This window comes from Zosterops lateralis, assembly GCF_965231275.1.
Source record: "Zosterops lateralis genome assembly, chromosome: 17".
Classification (NCBI taxonomy): Eukaryota; Metazoa; Chordata; class Aves; order Passeriformes; family Zosteropidae; genus Zosterops; species Zosterops lateralis.
In genome coordinates this window covers 2,541,709-2,565,336 of record NC_139777.1, presented here as the reverse complement: position 1 = coordinate 2,565,336, position 23,628 = coordinate 2,541,709, and the positions used below count along the sequence as shown (strand labels likewise).

At 40.1% G+C, this 23,628-nt stretch overlaps 1 protein-coding gene across 3 annotated transcripts; it reads right to left on the bottom strand.

The window, feature by feature from the left end:
* Positions 1 to 240: 240 nt before the first annotated feature.
* On the bottom strand, positions 241 to 23,065 carry MPHOSPH9 (M-phase phosphoprotein 9). Of its 3 annotated transcripts, none has more exons than XM_083874071.1 (24): positions 22,906 to 23,065; positions 20,763 to 20,895; positions 20,382 to 20,532; positions 19,132 to 19,221; positions 15,736 to 16,232; positions 15,263 to 15,386; positions 14,517 to 14,607; positions 13,213 to 13,319; positions 12,677 to 12,799; positions 11,471 to 11,907; positions 10,734 to 10,892; positions 9,759 to 9,846; positions 8,828 to 9,043; positions 7,974 to 8,021; positions 7,551 to 7,615; positions 7,027 to 7,128; positions 5,623 to 5,760; positions 5,299 to 5,474; positions 4,411 to 4,575; positions 3,977 to 4,097; positions 3,510 to 3,613; positions 2,490 to 2,695; positions 2,069 to 2,137; positions 241 to 1,198 (listed from the first exon to the last, which is right to left on the bottom strand). In XM_083874071.1, exons 2-24 carry the CDS (start codon positions 20,867 to 20,869, stop codon positions 1,097 to 1,099), a joined length of 3,486 nt encoding a protein of 1,161 aa, XP_083730197.1. In that variant the 5' UTR covers positions 20,870 to 20,895; positions 22,906 to 23,065; the 3' UTR covers positions 241 to 1,096. The 3 variants fall into 3 exon arrangements, with proteins under 3 accessions (XP_083730197.1, XP_083730198.1, XP_083730199.1); XM_083874072.1 differs by having other exon boundaries at positions 22,913 to 23,065; XM_083874073.1 differs by having other exon boundaries at positions 22,920 to 23,065.
* Positions 23,066 to 23,628: the final 563 nt, after the last annotated feature.

The following is a 23,628-nucleotide window of genomic DNA, read 5'->3' as shown; positions in this document are numbered from 1 at the left end:
ACCACAGCACTCTAATTTTAGAATCAGACCTTCTCAAGCTTCCTTTATGACAGCTATTCTGGCCCTGTAATCACATCATTGGTGGCTAAACATCTTGAACAAGGACAGAATTTGAAACACACAATATGATTAAAACCTACATTATCGCTGATGTAATATCCCAGAGCCTATTACTGTACTTGGGCAGGAGGAAAGAATCTAATTAAAACTTTTATTTAATATTAAAATACAAACCAAAATATCAACGTTGGACAGTAATGCAACAACATGTCAACTGGCAAATATGTATTTTTTTTTTTCCCCACCAAGAAAAAAAAAAATTTTATGTTCACAAATACATGAAATGTACACGAACAGAACAACTGGCACAAAACCCAGTCTGGCACATGGAACCAGCAACTTCAGGTGAGGAGTTCCAGTCCTGGAGTGTCAGCTGGAGCTGAGCTCTTCACTGGGAGACAGGAGGCTGCTGAACTCACAGTATCAAAACACCCCTCACTGTGACTGCTGGGACACATCAGGTAAAGCAGAGAAGGATTTTTTCCTGCCCCAGCCAGCCATAGTGCAAGTATTGCTCACAGTTCTGCCACAAAGAGAAACATCCTTGTTAAAGGTTTAAATTAAAAGGGTTTACCACAGAACAGACGTTCTCTTTAACACAGGTAAATTCATGTTGCTTTTTGTATTAAAGTCCAAAATCTCCTCTTGGCTAATATTTACATCACAACCATAAATATTTATAAAATGGTGGAGGAAAACCAAGTGCAAAAAGGGTAACACTACCATTTTTTTTCCTGAAAACAAGCTGCCTTTTAGTTTCTTATTATAAATTGAATATCACTATTTAAAAATAATTAATATTTCTAAAAATATTACAATACAGGATAAACATTGATTTCTCAGGTGTAACAAAAATACGTTTAAAATAGAGGTGGCTGTTTGAAGTACAAAATATTGCTGTTTGTAAAGGGTAACATGGTTGCAAAACTACTTTTCAGGGTTTATAAAAATACAAAACAATTTGCATTTACTGAGTGCATCGTTATACATTAGTGCAAAAAAAAAAAAAGGTATATTTGCAGTCAAGAGGGAACTGTCAAAGATTTGCAGAGGTTCTTAAAACATGAAATCTTTTCAGAGTCATTCGTATTAACCCCAAATCTCTATTAATTCTTTCCAAACGATCTTCCAGGGCTTCCTAAAAGAAAGAGTTGAAAGAAAGAACAAAAAGCATTAATAATAGATCATAAAATCCAACTAAAATTAAGAATCTGGTAGCATTCCTATATTCCTGGTATTCTTTTTGAGGCCTCAGGAGCATTGTTATCACCCAAAAACCAGAGCCAGGCCTACAAGCTTGTCATGTTATTTTTATGTATTTGTTGGCTTTTTTAATATGTGACTTACAAAACTCCATGAGAGAAACCTGACAAGAATTAGGACAGGCTGATAATTAGGGAGGCAGATTTAGGAAACAGCTGATCACTGTAGTAAGTGGCTGTATTGATTTATTGGAATGCACTTTTAATTTCAAATTGATAACACACCCTGGGATTACAATTTGGGAAATGTTGAAGGCTTTGCAGAGACCTCTAAAAGACAACTTTGAGACTTGTTTTTATTAAAAGAGTCTGCAGAGCTTTCCACAGAAAGCACTTCCCTGTATTCCACCTAAATCAGTTATTTTTACCTTCTTACTTTCTTCTTGGTACTTTCAAGGAGACAAAACCCAACCAAACAACAACTAAACTTTTCAATTTCTCCTCTCTGCAGCTTCAGGGATCTATTTCATTGTCACTGCATTTTGTTAATGCACTGCCTTTATCTCCCTCTCAGTGTTAGCACAAGAACAGACTCTTCTTGCAGTAATTTGGCAAAATGCATCCCATGTACAAAAAAATAGAAGATATTAAACAATAAAAAAAAGCATAACATAAAACCCAAAAAAAACCAATATAAAAATTCCCACAGTAATCACACTTACTACCCAGAGGATCTTGCCTCTACATTATGTATTTCCAACTGTGGAAGAAAAAAAGAGAACAGTAATAGACAGAAGCTTTTTCACCTGATTTAGTCTTGCTTGCAAGGTCATTCTTCCACCAGAACAAGGGATTCGGCTCAGTGCAGCCTCAATCTAATAACAAAACACTTCAGCTGTAAATTAGTTTCAAGAGCCAATATGAGCCTTCCTAACTCCTCTTACAGAAAGAGAGGTGAGGTGTATGGATTACAGATCCAAGCAGAGTTTTGTTCTTTAACACCATAACACTGTGCCAACCCCCACCCACACTGTGTTTGGGTTACAGTGCCTCTCCTTTAATGAATTTAAGGACAGGGAAGGAGTGCAAGTAGAGAAGGGAAGGATAATGGCACATTCCTGATGTGACACCAAAGTTGTGGATGAATTTCAGCCACAGATAAATGGCTCCATCCATCACCTCTCTTACAACAATTTGTCACAACTTGAAAACAAAAATAATCTTTGCCTGTTGCTTTTCGTGAGTCAGCTCATCAAAAAGCCTCTCAGTTTCAGCCAGGGTTGTGATCCTTGCTGTGAACTTGAAGTCTTCCTCACAAGGTGATTGCACTGCCTCATGTCTCTGGCTCCTCTCCTCCCAAGCTGCTGATTTCTTCATTCCATTACTGACAGATTCAGTGCAGGAGCTGTGTCTGACACCTGAATGCTGCCTTCCTATCAACAGAACAGGGATTTTTTAAAATTTGTTTTGTAATTATCTGGGAAATTGTCACACAGGACAGAAAAAGAAACTAATGGCAGCACAAGCAGTGTGGTTTTGGCAGTGCATGAACCAAGGAGAGGGACAAGCAAAGCCTCAGTCACTTGCCTTGAACAGCTCCCCAAAGGAATGCAAAACATTTGCATGGGTCATCTTTCAAGTGATCTTTGAAACACAGCATATTTTTTTGATAGCAACCAGATTCCTGTGTTGTACTAATTAGGAATTACTTTTACTGGTACATTTCTAAATATCACCAAGCTGACTGGTTGTCATGCAAACACCAGTCTAAATAAGAGCATGAATAAAACCAAAAAGCAGAACATTGTGGCAAGGATTACAGAAGTGAGAAAAGCTCAATCATTTCAAAAAATCTGAAACAACTGGTTTTTATTAGCTACTCTTTGCTGTCCACAATGCAATGTTTAGTAATAGAATTTTATTAGTATGACTTTGTGTACATCTTAATATAGACCTCACTAAGATATGCATTGGGTAACTGAGTTACGCACAAGGAAATGTATTGCCTTTCTTTCCCAATTTAATTATTTTTTCTTGTTCCCCTGTGTCTGTGCACACACACATAAAAATAAAATACTGCATGAACAGGATTTCTCTGTCTACAGGAATAAGGCAAGATTTAGAGGATTTTTAAAAGTTGGACTTCAGAGAATAAAGAGTCAGTTTCTAGTTAAGCAGCTACTACCACTGTGGAAAGAATTGTGGTACAAAAATAAAGAACAGTTTCCCTCCACTTTGACGGATTACCTTCTCCATCATCTAGTGAGTGAAACTGGAGCCTTTTCCTTGGATTATTGTGCTGTAAAGTAGAAGTAGCACCAGTTTCCAGGTCATCTAGAAGTATATCAAACCTACAGAGCAGAAAACACACAGCAATTACTTGTTAGAAGTCACGTATCAAGCAATACATTATTTTCTACTTTTTCACCTTTTGGTTGAATAATTTTTTTTTTTTTTTTTTTTTTTTTTTTTTTTTTTTTTTTTTTTTTTTTTTTTTTTTTTTGAGACTGTAAGTCTTCTAAAACCTGTTCAATAATTCTAGATTTTCCTTGCCAGATTTTAAAAAGCACAACTTAGCTTCATATTCAGAAATCTTCACAACTAACTCATTTTCAGGGACATTTAATGAACAAGAAACAGCAGCATTAAGCCTGGATAAACATCCTGCTGCTCTAAAAATTATCAGAACACAACTGTATTCACCAGACTCGTACCTTGTCACTGTGTTTTCATTTCTGCTGAGCAAATGGCTAAATCCAGGAGAGAGGTTTTCTTTTGGGGATCTTTTTGGGCTGTATGTCACAGACACTGGTGCCAACATTATCTCTCTTCTTGCTGCAAAAGACAAAGTATGTTTATCTACCTCAAACTCCCCAGTGCAGTACCTCCCACTCATGTGCCTACAGCTTAAAAGAATGCTCTTCAAAGCTGTCTACATGTTTATCTAAATTAGAAGAGAAGTGCATCACAACATGGAAAAATGAAAATAAACTTAGAACTCTCACATATTCTGTGATTACAGACATGAGGTTTTTTTTCAGAACAATGCAGAAATCCTGTCCCTATTTTTCCACCTTCTAGAACAGCCTTTCATGATTTGATTCTACTTTTTGAGCAAAAACAAAGCAAAGCTGAGAAAAGCACTGACTGGGAGTGTTGGATTTCCTGTTTGCAGGAGGAAGGGACGATGACCTCTGGCCAGAGGGGGAGCTGAACCGTTTGGGTCTGTGCTGCTCCTTCCCTTTCTCTGGAGATCGGTTTGCAACCAAAGAGGCTTCAACAAACCCAACAGTCTGACGTCGAGCTGATGGCTCTAATTAAAAGAAAAAGTTGTTGTGTTAATCAATCTTTTTTCAACACAAGAACTCACAAATATTCCCCTGAACTGAGCTTTGTTTCTCCCTCACATCAACGTATTTGTGCTGTTTTGTTCAAGTCTCTCTCCTTACTCGTGGAACAGACAGTTTAAATCCTGAAAAATGGATCTTTGCAGTGTGTGAGGGAGAAATGATGCTGAGTAACACTGTTTAAAACAGAGAAACAGTGGAAATCAGGACAGAAGCATCTTTTGGGAAAGGCTGAAGGACCTCCCTGAGCCCCAGAATATGAGCTTTTAAGAAAGACTCAGCATTTTCTCTACATCAGCATTGTTAAAACAGCTCAGGGCAGTCCCACTTCCTCAATTCCATTCCCATAAAACACCATGGAAACTAAACTGGATGTACAGCAGCCAGAGCTTTGTTAGGGCTCCATTAACTGTTTATAAATATTGAGATATTCTTAGAAAAAGGGGCATTAACTAGTCTTCAGCTTGAGACCTAATAACAACCTCTGCCTTCCCCCTATTCTAAACAAATCCCTTAAATATCTAACTTGGAATTTTCCTGGAGAACCCCACAAGTTTGGATGCTAAAACTGTTTTTATCCCATCACTGAAGCCTGGAGGACTTGAATGCTGAGAATACCAAAGCCAAAAGACATGCAAACAAAGGAAAGCCAGTGAAGACGCATTCAGGAGTATAAAAATAAGAGTTACTAGCTGGTGAATCTTCTTTTTCTGTCTGTGTACCCCCATCTTTAAATATTTTTCCTTCTTCAAGTTCTTTAAAGGCTTTTATAATTGGTGCTTCTGACATCTCATTTTCTTTCTTTTCTATTGTGTTTGTTGAAGAATCTTCCTGTGAGGAGTCTTTCTCAGGAGGAGAATGGTGCCTTAAAGAACGTGAGGTGGTAGAAGGAAAAAAAAGAAGACCAAGTTTTTTATTTTATTTCATATACCCAAACATGAACAGAATAAACAAAAACACGGAGAAATTTAGTTCATATTTTAGTTTAGTTCGGATTTCAGAAGCCAACTCACCTAGAAGGAATATAGCTTTCTTCCAGCCTGTTGTCTTTGGGGCTTTCCTGGCCCTCCAAAGGCTGCCCAGTGAAGATGGAATATTCAGCTCCTGGTATCAACCACTTTCGCCTGCTGACATCAGGAGTTCCCAACTTGCTGTGAGAATAAAAAGCTTCAAAATTATGAAAGGCTTTGGAGTTTGTTTGTTTCTGTTTTGTTTTTAAGAAGAACCTGTGATTTATTCCAGTAAACAGAAACAGACATACAATAAATTTGTAAATACTGTGGAAAAAAATATCTGCATTTTAAAACATGTTTGTAAAGTAAAAATAGAATATTTGGGAAAAAAAAAAAAAACATATGTTGATGTTTCAGTCTAAATTACACAATATGTTTAGAATGCAGAGCTCCACAAAGATCCTCCTGTAATTTAATGCTGCTTACTCAGACCCAGGTTTGGGTTTGCAAGTACATCTCAACTAATTAAATGAAAACATTTGGTGGAGATTACTGCAGTAGTTCAGAGCATCTGATCCCAGCTTTCCTTTGGACAACCATTATTAGAAAAATAAAAAATAAAAAACTAAAAAACAAGAAAAAGCCAGCATTGATGACCTGAGAGTGATACATATCAACTGATAAGATTCAATTAGTATATCGTTATCTTGAGATATCAAAAGAAAAATCTGATTTCCATACACAGGAAAGCAGATAATTAGGAAAAAGGGTTCTGTTTACCCAAGCTATGGACTATAGGCACTATTGTGTAAATCTATCCTGCTGGGCATTCAATTGGAATGAGGCTTTCCTTGAGCCCCTGGGATCAGTCAGGGACAGATTAACTCCTAAATCCATATTGGCTCTTCCATCCCTCCCTCCCTGATGGACATGGTCTGCCATGTCCAGGCCTTCTTTTTTCTCATCATTGTTGAGGGATCTGGTTCATAAATATTAAAAGAGCTGTAAACAGAAATCTGTCCCTTTATTATATTAATACCAGAGTGTTCATTCTAACTCAATTTCCACTCCACTCTCAGGATACCTGTACAAACCATATTTAGAACCCAACTAAGCAGGAATCAGCCTTTCAAACCAATGACACACAAAGGAAACCTCCAATGTCTAACTGGACTATCAGATTGTATTCCCAAGATCTTTGTGGAGTCTGGGAATTCAGCTGAGACCTCACAAACACTCATTTAGGAAGAGTAGGGACAGTTTGCCAAGTCAGAGATACACCAGCCAGAGAATTTATTTGGGTTTAATAATTTCTTGGCACATCCAATCTCTGGATTACGTCACGTCTTTAATCCAGCTCAGGCCACAGACTGACCTCATCTTGATCCATTTTTAGCCAAAACATGTTAAAAGCTATTCCGAAACACATTGTTTCATTGTTTTCATGTTTGGATCTTCACTTACTTGGCACAAGAGGTTCCTAAACGATTTTCACTTATATGGCGAAGTTTCAGTGCATTTTCATGTTCCACCTGCTTGAGCTGAGCTTCAAGTTTTAAAATTGTCCTTTAAAAAGATGCATTATGAGATGATTTAAATGGCATAAAAGAAATATCATATTTCTTAAAAGGTTTTGCTCATTTAAATTCAGATATTCTGGATGAAGCAGGAGAACAAGAGCAACTGCTACATTTCTGTCTATGCATCTCTATCTAAATATGGATATAAATATGTATTTAAGTTAAATAAATCAGGTAATCTGGCCAGAAAGACAGGACCAGGTGACTTTGGAAGCAGAGAAGTAGGAAAAAATACATATCCTAAATTAATGAGATTTTTAGTTTGTACCAATAGCATGAAGCAACATGAAATGCTTCATAAAATGTAATTAAACTTGAAAGATCTACAGCCCTCACACTCTGGGTGTAGATGTTTAGGCCACAGTTTGTATTTCATATTGTTAAAATAACAGTAAGTTTCACAGTTACCTTTTCAAGTCAGAAATCTCCGTGTTTGCATCAAGCAATTTGTTTTCAGTTGTATTTAATGTATCCTACAAGGACATAAAGAAAAATGTAAAAAGCCCAGAACCTACAGAAGTGCATTAAATAAAACCCAAGTAACTCCACATCAGTCTTGAAAACAACACATCAATTACACCTTCCTATTTCAAAGGCTCCATTAAATTTCTTTGACTTTGCAGTATTTTTGCTGTCTGTGTCTGGAAAATAACAGATTCCAGTTTCCTCCCTTTTCCCTCCAGGACTCTGAGGAGGAAGTTATCAGTAAAGATAAATATGGAACTTTCTGTTTGAGCTTTTTCAAAATATTTAAGTTAATTCAGCTAATTCCATGGAATATTATCACAAAGTTTGCATGTTTGGGTTTTTAATTATCCACTGTGTGCCTACCTTTACTCTTTCATGTTCTTTTCCAAGGGACTCGTATTCTCCTAAAAGCTAAAACAAAACAAAAGAACACCAACCCACAGTGAGACCACAGTCAATTAACAGTTTTGTTGGCTGCAGTAAAATCATCTCAACAGCTTGGCTAACACATGCAGAGGCACTACAGGGGATACAAAATGTACTTTAATAGTATTGGTTAAGTTCTTCTTATCATCTTCTAATTGGAACAAAAAGTTAGAGACAGGACAAGAGGAGACAGAGCTACTTACAGGATGTATTTTTAATTTTCAAATTATTTGTCTCTAAAGAAACTGAATGAATGAGCAGGTAAAATTCCTTTAAAAGTGACTTTGTCTTTTGAAATTTCAATTGTAAAAAAGAAGTTAAAGCGTGAAGTAGCTCTTCCAGCTAATACCCATTCTGCCAGCCCATTTAAACATTCCACAAAGCTTTTCCTGAAGGATCTGAGGAACAATTCCTTTGATTCAGTCTAAAACCATACACAATGAACAGTTTTGGCATGAGGAATGAAAAGTTTAGTCCATCTTCAACAAGCTGAAGAGAGGAAAAATTACTTTCTATAATAATTTAATGTAATATCTTCAACTTAGAGTAATGGAGTCCTAGATGGACTATTGCAAGGGTTACCACATCAAGTACACACTTGCTGTCTCAAATAATTGTTTTAAAATAACTTTTACGTCCACAGTGACCCCCCAACACCCAGCCTAGTAAGGAGTCAGCTGAGGAATTTCTGTTTTCTTAAAGGTTTTCCAGTCATAAACTCAGAGTATTTTTCACACCCAAGACTTGTTGTCACCCCCCTGCCAACACTATCCATCCATTTTCTAACTCACATTTTGAAACATTCTGTTTTCTTCCTGGAGCCTCGTGTTTTTATTGTCAGATAACTTGTAAGCCTTCTCAAAAGCCTCCTCCAGCTCCTTGAGCCTGGATTTCAGGCGGCTGATGGTGTTGTCCTTCTCCTTGTGGGTCGTGCGCATTTCCTCGAGCCGCTCCTGCAGCACTTTGGAATTGTCACTGACGGTGTAAAAACGCTCTCTCCAATCTGCCTGGAGGACAGAAAACATCCTTTAGAATGTTTAAAACATTCTTATTCCCTGGTAGATTATTTAGTTCAGTTTAATGAATTATCTTAAAATCACCTGCACAGAAAACAAGGGTACACCTGTACGTGAACTAAACGAGATTTTTGCTCATTTCTTTGACTTGGAGAGAACAAAACATGAAGACTAAATTATGAAAATGAAGACTAAACCCATCAAAAATGTATTTATTTTTTAGGATTATAATAGCTAGAGGTGAGGCCTCCAATCCATCTGATTGACTTACTTCCCAGCATGGAAAAATGTCTAAAAAAGGTGGAATTAGTCTCTGCAGGTGTCTAAATCTGATGACAATTCAACTTTCATGAGAGAGTGTCCTGGATTTTGACTAATAAATCCAGCTATGCATTAATTTATGCACAAACAAACAGGCCTGGCCTAGCTGGAAAAACTGCAAATACACCTAAAGAGAATGTTTTTGCCCCAGCATAAGTGAGATTTCTTTTATCACAGCTCTAATAAGAAAGTAATTAAAACAAAATAAACAATTTAAGAAAATTTAAAGAGAAACGTGATAAACACATCACAGTGTTTCACTCTTAGATTTTGTTTGATCCCTGCTGACCTGGAAAAAAGTTCATGAGCAAAAGTGGTGATGATTCAAGTAGAGAATCCTACCCTTTTACTTAAAAAGCAACTTGATTTAAGAACATATACTTACCACTTGCTTTTCTAGCAGATTATTCTTATTTTCAAGGGCTTTTATGCGAGCACTTGCTTCATTCAGAGCTGCATCTAACTGGTCACACCTGTTCAGAACATAGAGATTACTGCAATCTCTTGAAAATTTCAAATAATAAATCTACATTTTATAGTCTTTTTTCCTTCCTCAAGCTTCCCCATGAATTTTGGTGCCAGCCTGTGATTTCCTCCCACATTTTTCAGCCCCTGCAGTGTCTCTGCTCAGAAGGTGGCCTGGGGTGAGAAGGAAACTGAGAACACACAAAGTCTGTGCAGTGTTTCAGCTGTCTAAATTTGCAGTATGTGGTTTAATAAGCAATAATGTTACAGAAATCACATCAATATTCTCTGTACAGCAAACACTCCAGTTGTAGATAATGGAATGCACAGCTGGGGCACACAGACTGCAGGGTAAAGCCACCAATGAACTCGGGACTGTCCTGTACCACCTGTGGCTGTGACATGGAAGGTGCAGGAGGATGATGTTCACAACCTTCCAACACAAATCATTCCATTACAAATTGCTCAGGAGTACCTCGACCTGCCAGCCACTCCTGAGGAAAGCTTGTACTGGCTCCAGAAAAAAAACAGGTCAAACAAGAACTGAGGTCCAAACACCACATTTACGGCCTAACAATAGTGAACTGATCTAAACAGAAATGTGGAATAGTTTGAGTTGGAAGGGACCTTCAAGCTCAACCCCTCTGCCATGAGCAGGGACATCCTCCACGAGATGAGGCAGCTCAGAGCCCTGTCCAACCCCATAACCAGAGAATGGGGAAGCCACAACTTAGCAACTACATTAAACAATGCAAAATTTATATGTAACAGGGAAGTATTAGTATCATAGGTGCATCTTCAGAACTGAAGAGGGACATAAACTGCTCAAGACATTCCAAACAAGGATACTCAGTCTTTAAAATATAAAGAGCAAGACAAGGGGGACAAACAGTACCTGTCAGCAAGGCTTTGATTGATTTTCTTCAGGTCCTCAGATGCAGCAGTTCTATGGCTTGACTCCAGCTGCTGTCTCAAGCTCTGTATCTCAGAGTCATAGTAAGCTCGCAGATCAGCGATGTGTCGAGCGTGTTTCTCCCTCAGGTTCTGCCTAATCCTATTTTCAATATAAGAATTAAAAAAAAAATTCCAGCCATCCACAGGACCATGCACTGCTGGTTCCATTTGCACATAATGAACCCAGCATATAAATGTCTCTTACAAAACTCTGCTTGCACTCAAGCTAAAGCAGAGACAGCTTTGTCATCTAAGGCAGACAATTCTTCACATTAATAGAGGTAGATATTATGATTATTATATATAAATAATGGGTACAAACACAATATAAAGCTTTACTTTTTTACAAGCCCTCATACATGGAATAAATGCCTTGTCTGCTTGTCCATGTGCAAATCAGAGCTTCAACAGTGAATGGAGGATATTTATTTTTTCCTAAGCACAGTAAATTCTGTGCTTCTCTGCATTTGATTCAAGAGAGGAAAATAACCTCCCCCCCCAGAACTCTGAAATTCTCTGCCTAAATTAACTCCCTCACACAGCCTGTGAGGGAAGGATGTATTTTTATTTTTATGTATAAAGAGAACTCAAATATTTTATTTGATTTACTATTATTGTTTCATTCCTTTCATAAAAGTACCAAACTTTGGACTTTATAAAAAAGAAAAAATTACTTACTTTGACATTACCACAGGATCTTCAACAGATGCCACTGAAAGGCTGTAATCTGGCAAACTGCTGTCAGCACACTGAGTAACAGAGGATGGAGTTAAAGTCAGTGTCTCTTCCTCCTCAGTGTTGACTGAATTTTCATTGTCAGCATCCCTGTATCCCACTGGGAAGGGAGAGCCGGCCCTGTTTTCACTCTGGAACGGGTGATTTCTCCACAGGTCCAAGTGCACAGCTCTGCTGCTGGCAGGGTGTGTTGGAGAATCATCTAACTGAGATGAATGACTTGTCTGTGAAAAAGAGTCTGTGTCACAATGACTGGGAAATCCAGGCTCTGCCATGGAGTCTGGAGAAAAGGGAGTAGAGACTTCAGGAGAATTGAAAAAACAGCATCCCTGGTTCTGCTGGCCTGGTTTCATATGCAGGGTTGGGTCCAATGTCAAGATCTAGGAAATAAGTTACATTGCTGAAAAAACTGTGATTTAACTCCATTTACAAGAACAAAATTGATCTAAAGGCATCAGTAAACCATATAACATACTGCAGGTATTATACTGAATTAATTATTACAATCATTTGGAAGCAACGAATAAAATTAAGGCATTTGTGACACTGAAATGACAAATACACATTCCCAACAATTGCAACTTGGAGTTTCTAAGTTTCCATTAATAAAGAACATATCCAAGATCTGTAACTTTCTAGAAAACCTCTGAAATTCCAGTCATGCAACCTGAAGGACTATGATGCCTGTTTATGTGTCGAAACAATAACTTTGCAGAGTTACAAAAGCACTTCATCAACCACGCTAAACAACACAGTCACACAGCAGCCACCATTACTGGGTTATCTGCAGGGCTGAGAGATGTATAAAGAAATAGATACAATAAAGAAATCATTTCCACAACCTGTGCCTGTCCTGTTTCATGGGTGGAATGAACCTGTCCTGTGGGAAGCCCTGGGAAAACCCTGCCACTGCAGCTCCACGTGCAGCTCAGCAGCTGCAGCAGATCTGTCCCTGCAGCATCCTCAAGGTTGTGCAGCAAAGGTGCTGCTCTGCTCAGAGGTTCTTTCAAGCTGGATCCTTTCCCAAGCTGCTCCATCCCTCCAAGTGCTGTTCCAGCACGACACTGGAGGTGGCAGCAGGGGCCAAGCCATGTGAAACCAGCCCAATCCATCCTCAAGTGACAGGTGAAGTAAAGAAATGAATGTTACCTCTGGTGGGTGACTTGGCTGGGAAGGAGGCATAAAACTCTGGTCTGCCATCTGCTTGTTTTCCCTTTGTCTTTTATGATAAATATCCTTCAGTGATGACAACTTCCTCTCATCAGAAGACAACTTCAACAGGCAAAATCGCTCCATTACTTTCTCTGAACACAATCCTCCACCCCCAGTAGAGATAAGCAAGGTCTGGGGTGGGTTTAGCTAATAAAGCAGCTCAGAACAGCTTTATTCAATGCACACAGCTAAAAAAGGGTTTCCAACAAGGCACACACACCTTTAACATATTAGTTAGTCACTTCTCATCTCCTATACACAGTTTCTTTTGAATGACAAAAGGTCAGTAAACTCCAAGTGAAGTTAGTGGGGTACATGAAGGAATAATGAAGAGCCAGGGTAGGAGAGACTGAGATAACAAAAGAATTCTCACAGAGGATGGAACTTCTGCAGGGCTGGTTCTCTCCATCACAGGCAAACAGCAAAGACTAAAAGCAACTACATGAAAACTTTTAAACATGTACAAAGTTTACCTGAACTGGTGATACTTTTGTGGAGAAAACACCAGGCAACTCACTTCTGAAATTCTCTGGTAAAGTGTGATACATCTCCCTTTCATCTAATTTCCAGTATGAAAGTCCTGATAAGAAAAAATACCAAGAGAAAATTAAAATTACAGATTTCAAGCTCACAGCTATAGATCAGGAATCCAAAATCCATTAGTAAAATGTTATTTTTGTCAGTAGCAAGAATGCTGTATTAGTTATTTGCAAGGATGTCATTAGAGCAATTGTTACAGGCCAGGAGTTACAAACATCTCAATGCAAAGCACAGGCAACATTATCAGTCTCACATCACACAGCACCAGCAACAAAAGCTATAAATCAGTTAAAACCCACAGATTTGGAGTTCAAGGGGTAAATCCTCATTTACCACAAAGTTAAATCTCTAATGATTCCAGTGTAGCATTTAAAACTGGTACCACCCAAGGAATAATCCCAGCCAGCCACCTGATATTACAAACTCTTCAGTTTGTGCAGCACTCTGTAGCATGCAAAAAGACAAACTACCAGGGCTAAGAGGGATGGCACAAGAGGAACAGACACAGCCTCAATCCCACTTCAATTTCTTAAATGTGTCCCTCTCTCAGTGGCTTGTGAAGAAGCAATAATTATACACAGTTTGCAGGGCTGAATCTCTGTGCCCCTGTTTGTTACTGAAATGAATCCACCCTGTTATGATCAAAATATGTGAATTAGTTGTCTGGCTTTGATTAAAAAAAAAAAAACAACAAAAAAAACCACAATCCCCAAACCCACCAACAACCACCCCTCACATACACCCCCAAAACAACAAAGCCAAATCTTACCAAAACAAAACACAAAAAAAAGCAACCCTCCCCCCAAAATTAAAGAATCACCAGATTACAAACTGCATTATTTTTTTCTTGTCTATTCACGCAATTAAAGAATCATGCCCTTGCCTTACAGGAATTCTGCCTCTATTACAATGAACTCCTGTAATTACTGTACCATGATATTAACAGTAATTCCATTATGAAACAGTTTTAGACACCAAGTTCAGCTTTGAAATGCTGAGAAATTTGGAAAAAAACCCCTCCCAACTGCTGCATGTCCTACATCTGCCAGCAGTGACACACAGGAGCTGCCATCAGTTTGAAAACAGGAGCAAGAAGCAGAATTAATGCTGTAGCAAAAGCTTGTCAAGGCTTAAATCCTCCTCACCTCCCTGAATTTATGGGAGATGCATTCCAGTAGGAGTTTTAAAAATGAGAATTCAAAAGAAAGGGAATTTAAGTACAAGAAATTAACTATACCTGAAGCTTCTGACACTATGGAACTTGGAGTTTCCTTGGGTTGATTGAGGTAAAAAGTGTATGGTGGCAAAGCAGCATCAGCAAGGTTTGTCTAAAATTACAATGGAAAAACAAATTCAGAAGGAAAAATCACAAGGCAAGGAAAAAAAAAAGCAAGGGTATAATTTTTAAAAATTGCACATAAATGTTATTAGTCTTTTTAAGCAAAGAGATTAAATACAATTATACTGCATGATCCAAACCTACAGGATTTATATTGAGGATAATCACAGCAAAAAGTAGAAATGAGCTGAGCCACATAATGAAACTGATATTTCCTAAGACATGTGCCTGTGTTTTTGTCCTGAGCAAAGTGGTTAATACCTTAACACACAAAGAATATTGTGTGCCAGGAGAGGCATCACCAGCTGAAATCAAAGATACTTCAAAAATTACAGGGCATAATAAATTACCATGACCCGAAGCCTCAGCTGAGAGTGTGGCCATTATCTCTACAAGGAGAGAACATGTGCCACTCAGGGAGATGTGAAGACAAAAATTAAATAATAAATAAAATAAACCAAAATAGCTCTGTGCTATGTATGGAATGATACAAGAAGTAAACTTTGCCCACACAAATTTTAAATATATGAATGGGAACTTAAAATATGAAAGTATATGCTGAATGAGAACATGCTGTAACTCTGAAAAAATACCAGTTACAAGAATAGCATTAGAAAAACATAATGAAATAAAAAGAGACTTACATTCTCAAGTGGCAATCTCTTCATTCTCTCATTTTCTTGCATAGAGTTCACACACACTTGATCTGCAGTTACTCTTTTTGGTTGGGTTTGTTTCAACTTTTGTGCCCATGATGTCAAAGATTTACTGGAGGGTAAAAAACACACACCTTAAGGTATTTCCCTTAAACATATCTACAACAACTAAACACTGGAGATGCAGACCTGCATCATTCAGAAACTTCAGGCTACATAAATAAATTTATTTATAAATAAATTTATCTATCAAGCAGCAGAACATCAAGAGGTTCCATTCAACTCAGACACGTTCCCAGTGACCACTAGCTTTTATTGAATGGGGGTTGCCCATAATAAATTAACATATTTGGAAAGCTTATCATTTACCCGGGTTTTTTTCCCCCCACTGATGATCCTCATCATCTTTACGTTCAAATTACTGCTTTTTAATGAACATATTTGGAAAGTTTATCACTTACCTGGCTTTTTTTCCACACTGATGATCTTCATCAGCTTCATGTTCCGATGCAGCGGGAAAAGCTAAAACATCGCTCCTTCCCGATGAAGGATTTTCCTCGGGTTTTTTTGCTAAAAGTTCTCTTTGATTTTGGGCGCTGCCTGCATCAGCCCGCAGCCCTGTCCCGAGGGCGGTTTGCTCGGTGCAGTCCGTGCCCCGGCGGGGCTGGGCAGGGCTCAGCTCGGAGGCGGACAGGGAGCCGTAGCCGCTGATCATCGAGGCCTCGCTGCCCGCACATTCCTGCGGCGCCTCGCCGGCCTCGGGCTGGCTTTCCCCTTCGCTGGATCTCAGCTGGCTCACGAGGCTCTCCTGCTCCTCAAAAGCCTCCGAGCTCATCCCCATGGGGCTCGGGAGGGAGGGAAAGGTGTCGGTGAGCTGGGCGGGCACAGCCCGGCTCCTGCCGGTGCCCCAGGTGCTGCTCTGAAACCTCACCAGCTGCTTTATCTCATCCTGAATCAGCTGCACAAGGGGGAAAAGGCACAATTCCCATGAGATCCTGCCACAAATCACATCCCGATTTTGATACACCTTCCATTCATGTTATTAGTGGGAGATTTAGAGTATTTATTCCATACAACTCCAAGTTTTCATGAGCAGACACTCTCATGCATAAAGTAGATCAATACATACTGTCCATAACAGTCAAATGTCCATGGGAACAATCCTTAATTCCATGCAGTGAGTTACGAGTCTCAGTAGTCATTTATTCATGTAAAAAACATGCATGAATGTATCCACTAATTGCCCTCAGAACTGTAGTTACCTACCAACCAGTTAAAGAAATACAAACTATCCAGCTGTTTGGCTAAACTTGGGTTTGAAACCCTTTTTCACTTGGATATACATTTTTAAAGATTGCAAGGATGCTTTAATGGAAGTATTAACCATTACTCGATTATGAGAATAGGAATAATGTACCTCTGCAAGATTATTGCATAAAACTCGACTTTAAAAAACCCAATTTAGATACTTTTTCATATGGTACAAAGTTCTACCTTTTGATTGTTTTGGTGTCTGATGGAGTGGAGCAAACCCATAACTAGATTTAACAGGTCACTTACTCTTTAGTCTACAATGTCTGACAACATCTATTTCAGTATATTAGATAATTTTTTTTAAAGTTTTGCAGTTGTGCACTGGAATACTGAAACAGCTCTGAGAAATAATTTATGCTTTTGCCAAGGGCTGTGAAGAGATTTCACATTTGTGCCTGTGGCCAGCACTTCTGCAGAGTTCTATTGAGATCACTGAACTGCAGGAGCACACAACTCTTGCACATGACAAGACAGAGCATAGAATTGTTTTCAAGAACATATTTCAAACTAATTCCCTCAGGAAAGAAAGAAGAAAAAAAGTTGCAATAATTTTAAGAGCACGGAACTCATGTTTTTTCACAGAACTACAGTACATTACTCACATGTGAATAGCAACTGGAGAGCACAAATTGAACAAAAATGATTTATTCTCTCAAAGTAAGAAATAAAAAAGAAGACTTAATTTCAGAGGAACCTACATGTAGTGCTAGTCAGGATCAAGCCTCAGAGTTTTGATTAACTTGCAATAAAACAAACAAATGAATTTCAATTCAGCCTTTCTCTGCCAAAAAATAACAAACAAAAAAACTTGGGATGAAGTTTCCTCCCACTACAAAGTTTTGTGTTCTGCTAATGATTTCCATCATGAGTGCAGCAATCATTTGTATTTTAATTCTGTGACCCAACTGTCAGGAAGGTAGGGAAGGGAGAACAGAAGGGAAAGAACAGAACTGGAGTGGGGGGAAAGATCAGATTCACTGCTGACATTTAATCTTTGTCATTAATACCCAGTGCAAGAAAAAAGTGAAAGGCTCCTCTTCCAATTAAATTGCATTTTTTACTTCTTTTTGCATAGTCACAAATAACTGCAAGAGATGGGGAAAAATGGGAAAAATAAGATGTACTTTCTACAGTTTTGGGATTGTAATTTTCTTTTTAAAATCTCTGAGAAAGTCTGATCTTGGGATGATCCATAGCTGGTGACAGCTTGTCCCTGGCACAGTTATCTTTTATTGTATAGATCACATAAGGCAAGGGCTGACCACACTGATTCCAAAAGGAACTCAAGGTCTTTTTATCCCTTTTCTCACATGGATGGAGATTTTTATAAGCACAGCTGGTCTTGAAACCCAGTATGGAGAAAACCTTATCTCAGAGCCATGTCAGTGCTGATGCACCACCTTGCTTTTCTACCACAAAAACTAAATTATTCTTATTAATTTTTTGTGTCTTTTTATTCCTCTGACTAGAATGTGTTGAGTTGCCTGTGTTTCAGTGTTTTCACTAGCTCACTGGCACACCAGTGTAAGATTGGAATAGCTCCATTTTATTTAATGCATTCACACAACTCAGTTAGAACTGTTCATTTTGTATTTAGTGTGGCAACCCATGCAGTGAGCAAGTCCCTGCTGACACCACACCCTCAGCTCTTCCAGAGGTAGCCTTTCCTATTAAAAAAAAAAAAAAAAAAAAAAAAAAAAAAAACAAAAAACCAACAAAGCCAACACAATGGATTAGTAAAGACTATGATCAGCAACGAGTGAATCAAACCACTACAGTAAGAGGAAGAGGAAGGGTAAGAAAACATGAAAATAACGAGATGGGAGGGAGGGGAGAGGTGGGGAGGTGAGGCAGGAGAAACAGGAGAAAAGGACAGTACCTCTTGGAAATTCAGTTCAGGAACTGTTGGTTACTACTAGTGTGGAGGGCATCAGGAAAGGGAAGGGAAAAACAGCAACCAAAATGATGAAGATATTAAGCATTATATATTTATAGAATTACTGTCTGTTATATATACCTACACATTTCTTCTGTTCTAAATAGGGTTCAGCAAATACATGAACCTTCATAGGGGTTATTTTTCATTCTTAGAAAGGAAACTGTTCAGCTGAAGGTGAAATAGGTGTTCAGCTATTATAGTGACTGTTTTCCTGGGCTATATACTCTCTGGATGAGAGGATGATAAGTTGTATAACATTTTTTTAATTAAAAGAAAGCTATATTGTCTCAAAATTAGAAATTATACAGTCTAACAGTTAATAAAAACCTTGTACCTACAAAATCCCATTATCATGTAAGCATTCTGAACCAACTGTTTGTGAAAACAAAACAATTGAAAACAAATAATCCACAAATCACTCCTGAAATGGTTCCTAACAGTTACTTTGTTAATTAGCCAAGGCTGTCTCAAATAGGCATCCTCTAAACAGTTCCATTCCACTTCCATTAACTGCCTCTCTGCATTGTTTTGGAGGAGTGTGGGGTTGGAGGGAGAAAAAAAAATCATTCAGCTTTATCTAGTTCCATGAACAGTCATTACTTACTTGGATTTGATGGTGGAACTGCTCTTGCTGGGCATTTATTTGTTCCTGGCATTGTTTTTCTACCAGTCTCAGGAGCTGTAGCCACCTTGTCTATTAAATCACAAAGTAAAATAATTAAAGCACAGGAATATTGCACCTCTTACCTTTTTTCTCTGGCTACAAATAGTTGTGCAATCCTATCCTTGGGTGCTGTGGGTGTTGCCCACCCCACATTCAGCCCCCACCATGCCAATCAATGGAAACTAAAAGCAGGAAAAGAGCTGCCAGCAAAGAACAGTCAAATTCTGGAAAGGTTGATTCCAGTTCCATTAATTATAGGCAATTCTAAAATTGAGAATTAAACACCCTTCTGTCCAGCCACTTCAGAAAGAAACTCCTCCCCTCAGCAATCCAGCTAAAGGCCATGATGCATAATTAATTATCTCATAGAAACTAAGAAATAATTTTTTAAAAAATCAAATATAAAGCGCTCCTGAAACATGGCAAAATCTAATGTTTAAAAACCCTTTTATGCTCATGTTGATGGAGCCTGGTGCTTGAAGCACAGGACACGGGACACAGACATCAATATTCTGTTCCTGGAGGTGTTAAAGAGAACCCAAATTAAGCATCTGTCAACACACACTTGGATGGATCCCAGCCAGGAAGCTCAAAAAATCTGCAAGAACAAGCCCATGGTATGGAAAACTGATGTTCCTTATGATGACTAAAAATAATGATAAAATTTAAAATACAAAAGGATAAAAAGCGTTCAAAAAAGTGTTTGGGAGAATGAGTTCATTGAAACCACATCGTTATTTTTGTGTTGGTTTAAACCTGGAAACAAACTAATTACCTACACATCTTTACAAATGGATTATATAAATAGGTCAAGCAAAAGAGAAACATTTTTAGAAAAAAAAAACCCTTTTAATTTCTAGGATCACTTCAGACCAGTCTGATGTGATACAATTTTAATGGTTTAAATTTTAGTTCAAAACCTTGCTATCTTTATTGTAACTTTGGGAAAAAAAAGCTCAGATCCACATTATAAAACACTGAGATATAAAGATAAAATATTATGAAACATGAAGATGAAATTGCAGTAAAATCCAGACAGGTGATTAGTTCATTTATTGTAAAAGGATCTGTCCCATCTCTAGGAATAAACACAGACCTTGCTGCTGAATTCTATCCTTAGATTTGTCTTCCAAAATGCAAAGCAAATACATTAATACCACTCCTTTAATATAAACTTGAATGTCAAATACCTCACAGTTCCTCACAATTTCTGAGTCAGCATGTCCAATGCTCTGGATATCTTGCATAAAGGAGGCAAGCAGCTCAACAGAGCCAGGCTTTAATGAGGGCCTGGTATTCCCTGAGTAACCAGAAACTCCATTGGGATTGGATGAGGGACTCCTGGTGAAATACAAGAAAAAACACTTCCATTATTTATTGTGTCAGTGGCCCAAACAATACTCTACACAAGCCAGACTGCCAGAAGGGAATTTTAAACTCCATTTCCATTAGGACTCTCATCATGTTGAAATAAAAATTTCACTTAAATACCAGTATTACTGTGAAGGCATGTTAGCTAAGCAGAACCAAAATAATAAAAGTATTTGTTAATGATTCCTTCAGCACATTACCTGCCAGAATTCAAGTTACAGACAGAGCTGTGGGTGTTCCTGACACCAGAGTCTGCAGAGGATGAAGAGGTTTCTTGTACAGAATTCACCACATCGCAGTTTTCCATATCTTAGTCCCAAATGTGGCATTACCCTGAAAACAGAGAGAAAAAAAATTACTTTATAGTGTAAAGAAATAGAATTGGAATTGAAGAGACAGTTGTTTCAGGCAAACCAGCCCAGCAAGTGCAAATATTCCACAAATATTCCCTCCCTTGTGCTGTGCCACCCCTGCAAACAGGTGCTGTCAGTCAGCCTTGTGCCTGCTGGGCCTCCCACGAGTCCAGGAGATCCATAACACACCCAGACTGGGGTGGAAAGGATGTCTGAGTGCAAAACATTCCAGGTAAAACCACATTGTCAGGGTCTGATTGATTGTTTTCTTTAAATCTGGGGCTCCACAGACCATGTGCAAGGTGTGAAATCTCCTGTTATTGATGTATTTAGATGTGATTGAAGATCTGAACCTTCACTGGAAGAAACACACTCACCAAAAATAACAAAACTGAGACCAACTGAGTTAGACTGGGGTCGATCAATTCTGCCATTTCTGTGTGTCATATTTGCCTTACTTTTTCCACAGATCACTTGCTTCATTGTTATTATGTAACATGAAATCAGAAAGCTTTGAAATGGCTTTGAGCTACATCTCTGACCAATTAATAAAACAACAGAAAAAAAAAAAAAGAGGAGTCAAAAGGGAATCCCACAGTGGTTAAAACAGCAGCTGGTTAACTGAAAGCATCATAAATAAATAAATACAGAATACTTGGGCCACAGGCTTACAGCACTCAAAGACAGACTGGCTGTAGAGAGACTAAAACATCCTTCCAGTTTGCATACTTTCACTAAGGAAACCCTTGAAATACATTAATTAATTCATCAGTTCTTACACAGGGCTTATTTCAGCACGTTCTACACCCTGGTGAATTCAAGCCCGTGTTTTAACACTGAGAAAAAACCTTATGATCATTTCAGGGATGGAGAGCAACAAGAGACATTAAGAAATAACATCTTGGTAGTCTGATAATCCCAAGAATAAATTCCTGCTGCCTTAAAAATGCACAACATCTCCAAAGCACGACCATCCCTCTTTCCAGGGCTTATGGGTTTTACAGATTCAAAGGCTTTATTATTTACAAGTACAGAGAGATATATCTCTAATAAAATGTTTTCACCAGAAGGAGATTAATGGACAACTGCCCTATTTTCCCCTGTTTCACTGGAGCCTGCCTGCCTTTAGCAGAAATATTTCTCACTATCTCCTCTGGGTAGGGCTGAAAATGCCAGAATTGGAAGGAAGTTATCACAGACACACACATCCCTCCGGCAGAGCTTCTTGGGATAAAGAAAAGAAGAATAAAAGCACGGCTTTTTTTCTTTTTCCTAGAGGTCAGAAGCCTGCAAAACTTGGAGGTTATCAGCTCAGGCTGAGGCTGGGAGTGTCACTGGGGCTGGGGCTGCATCAGCCACCCCCCAATCCCCGGGATGGAATCATGGGTGGCCTATCTCAGCAGCACAGCAAATGGGTGGGACTTAGCTGTGACACAGGCTCGTTTCATAACCTCATTACAAGTCTGTTTTCGATAAAAAAAAATATTAGTGAGCTGTGACTGCGCTGCGGGAGCGCTGTCATCCATCGATCCCACAGCAAAACGCGGTCCTTATACGGCCACGTAGCTGCACAAAGGTTGGGAAAATAAAAAAAAAAAAAAAAAACAAGCTGCGAGGTGTTTTTAACTGAGAAATATCGGCGCTGATTTCGGTGCAAAGCAGACACACAGCCCGGGAGGTTCTGCATCGCTTCCTGAGCCAGACCCGATTCCTTCCGATCGCTCGGAGCTCCCTAAGCGGTGACAACCTCGGTTCCCCCCCCCGCCGTCAGGCTCCATCTCCCCGCGGACCGTGAGGGACCCCCACAAGGCCCAAGGATCCTCAGGAGCCGCCCGGGCCCCGAGGGCTCAGCCCCCGCAGGGACCCCTCATCGCCACGTCTGCGCCCTCGGGGCGGCCTCCGGTCAGTGTATAACCCCCTCCCCGGCCCCGTGCGCGCCCCGTCCCCTCGCAAGCGCCGCGCCCCGCGCCGCTGTCCCCGGGCCCCTCACAGGTCACCCCTCACTCGGCGCGGCCCCTCCGCGGTCCCGTCCCTTCACCAGCGCCCCCTCAGCGGCCAAGCCCCGCCCTCCCGTTCTCATTGGGCGGCCGCTCCTCGCGCTCCGCGGTGTTGACACCGCCGCGGTCTCCGATTGGCTGCAGCGCCCGCCACTCTGCAGGAAATGGGCGGAGCGCCGGGGGCGGCCTCGTTGGTCCGGGACCGGACGCAGGGAGCTGGTCAAGCGCAGCGGCGCTGCCCCCGGTTGGCTGCCCGCGGGCCCGCTCGGTTCATACCCGCATCGCTGGGAGCCCGCGGTGCCTGGCAGCCACCACCTCCCGCGGCCGTGAGGCGACAAACAGGCGCGGCCCTGCGCCGCCCGCCCGCCCGGCGAGTGGCGGCCGAGAGTTTCCAACGTGGGTCCGGGGGTAGAGGGCGCTCCGCCCTGAGCCCGGCCCCGTCATTGGCCGCCTCGAGCGCGCGCCAGCCCGCGCCTCCCGCGCTGATTGGCTGCGCGGCAAAGCCCGCGCGCCCCCGCCAAGGGGATTGGCGCGCGCCGCCGCGCCGTTCCCGGAGAGAGCCGATTGGAGGGTGAGCGCAAGCCCCGCCCCTCTCACGCAGCGATTGGCTGTTTCATATGCCAATCAGCTCGGCAGCACCGCCCTCCCCGTGGCGTGCGCATGCGCGGTGGTGGAGGCCCGGCGGAGGTGAGTGGGGCTGATGGGGTCGGTTCTCT

Excerpts from the sequence above, each read along its gene's own strand:
- MPHOSPH9 (XM_083874071.1), bottom strand. The coding sequence starts at position 20,869 with ATGGAAAACTGCGATGTGGTGAATTCTGTACAAGAAACCTCTTCATCC. Across the intron at positions 9,044-9,758 it reads ATCTGCTAGAAAAGCAAGTG|GCAGATTGGAGAGAGCGTTT; the intron begins GTAAGTATATGT and ends TCTGTCCTCCAG. Across the intron at positions 3,614-3,976 it reads AATGAAAACACAGTGACAAG|GTTTGATATACTTCTAGATG; the intron begins GTACGAGTCTGG and ends TCTGCTCTGTAG.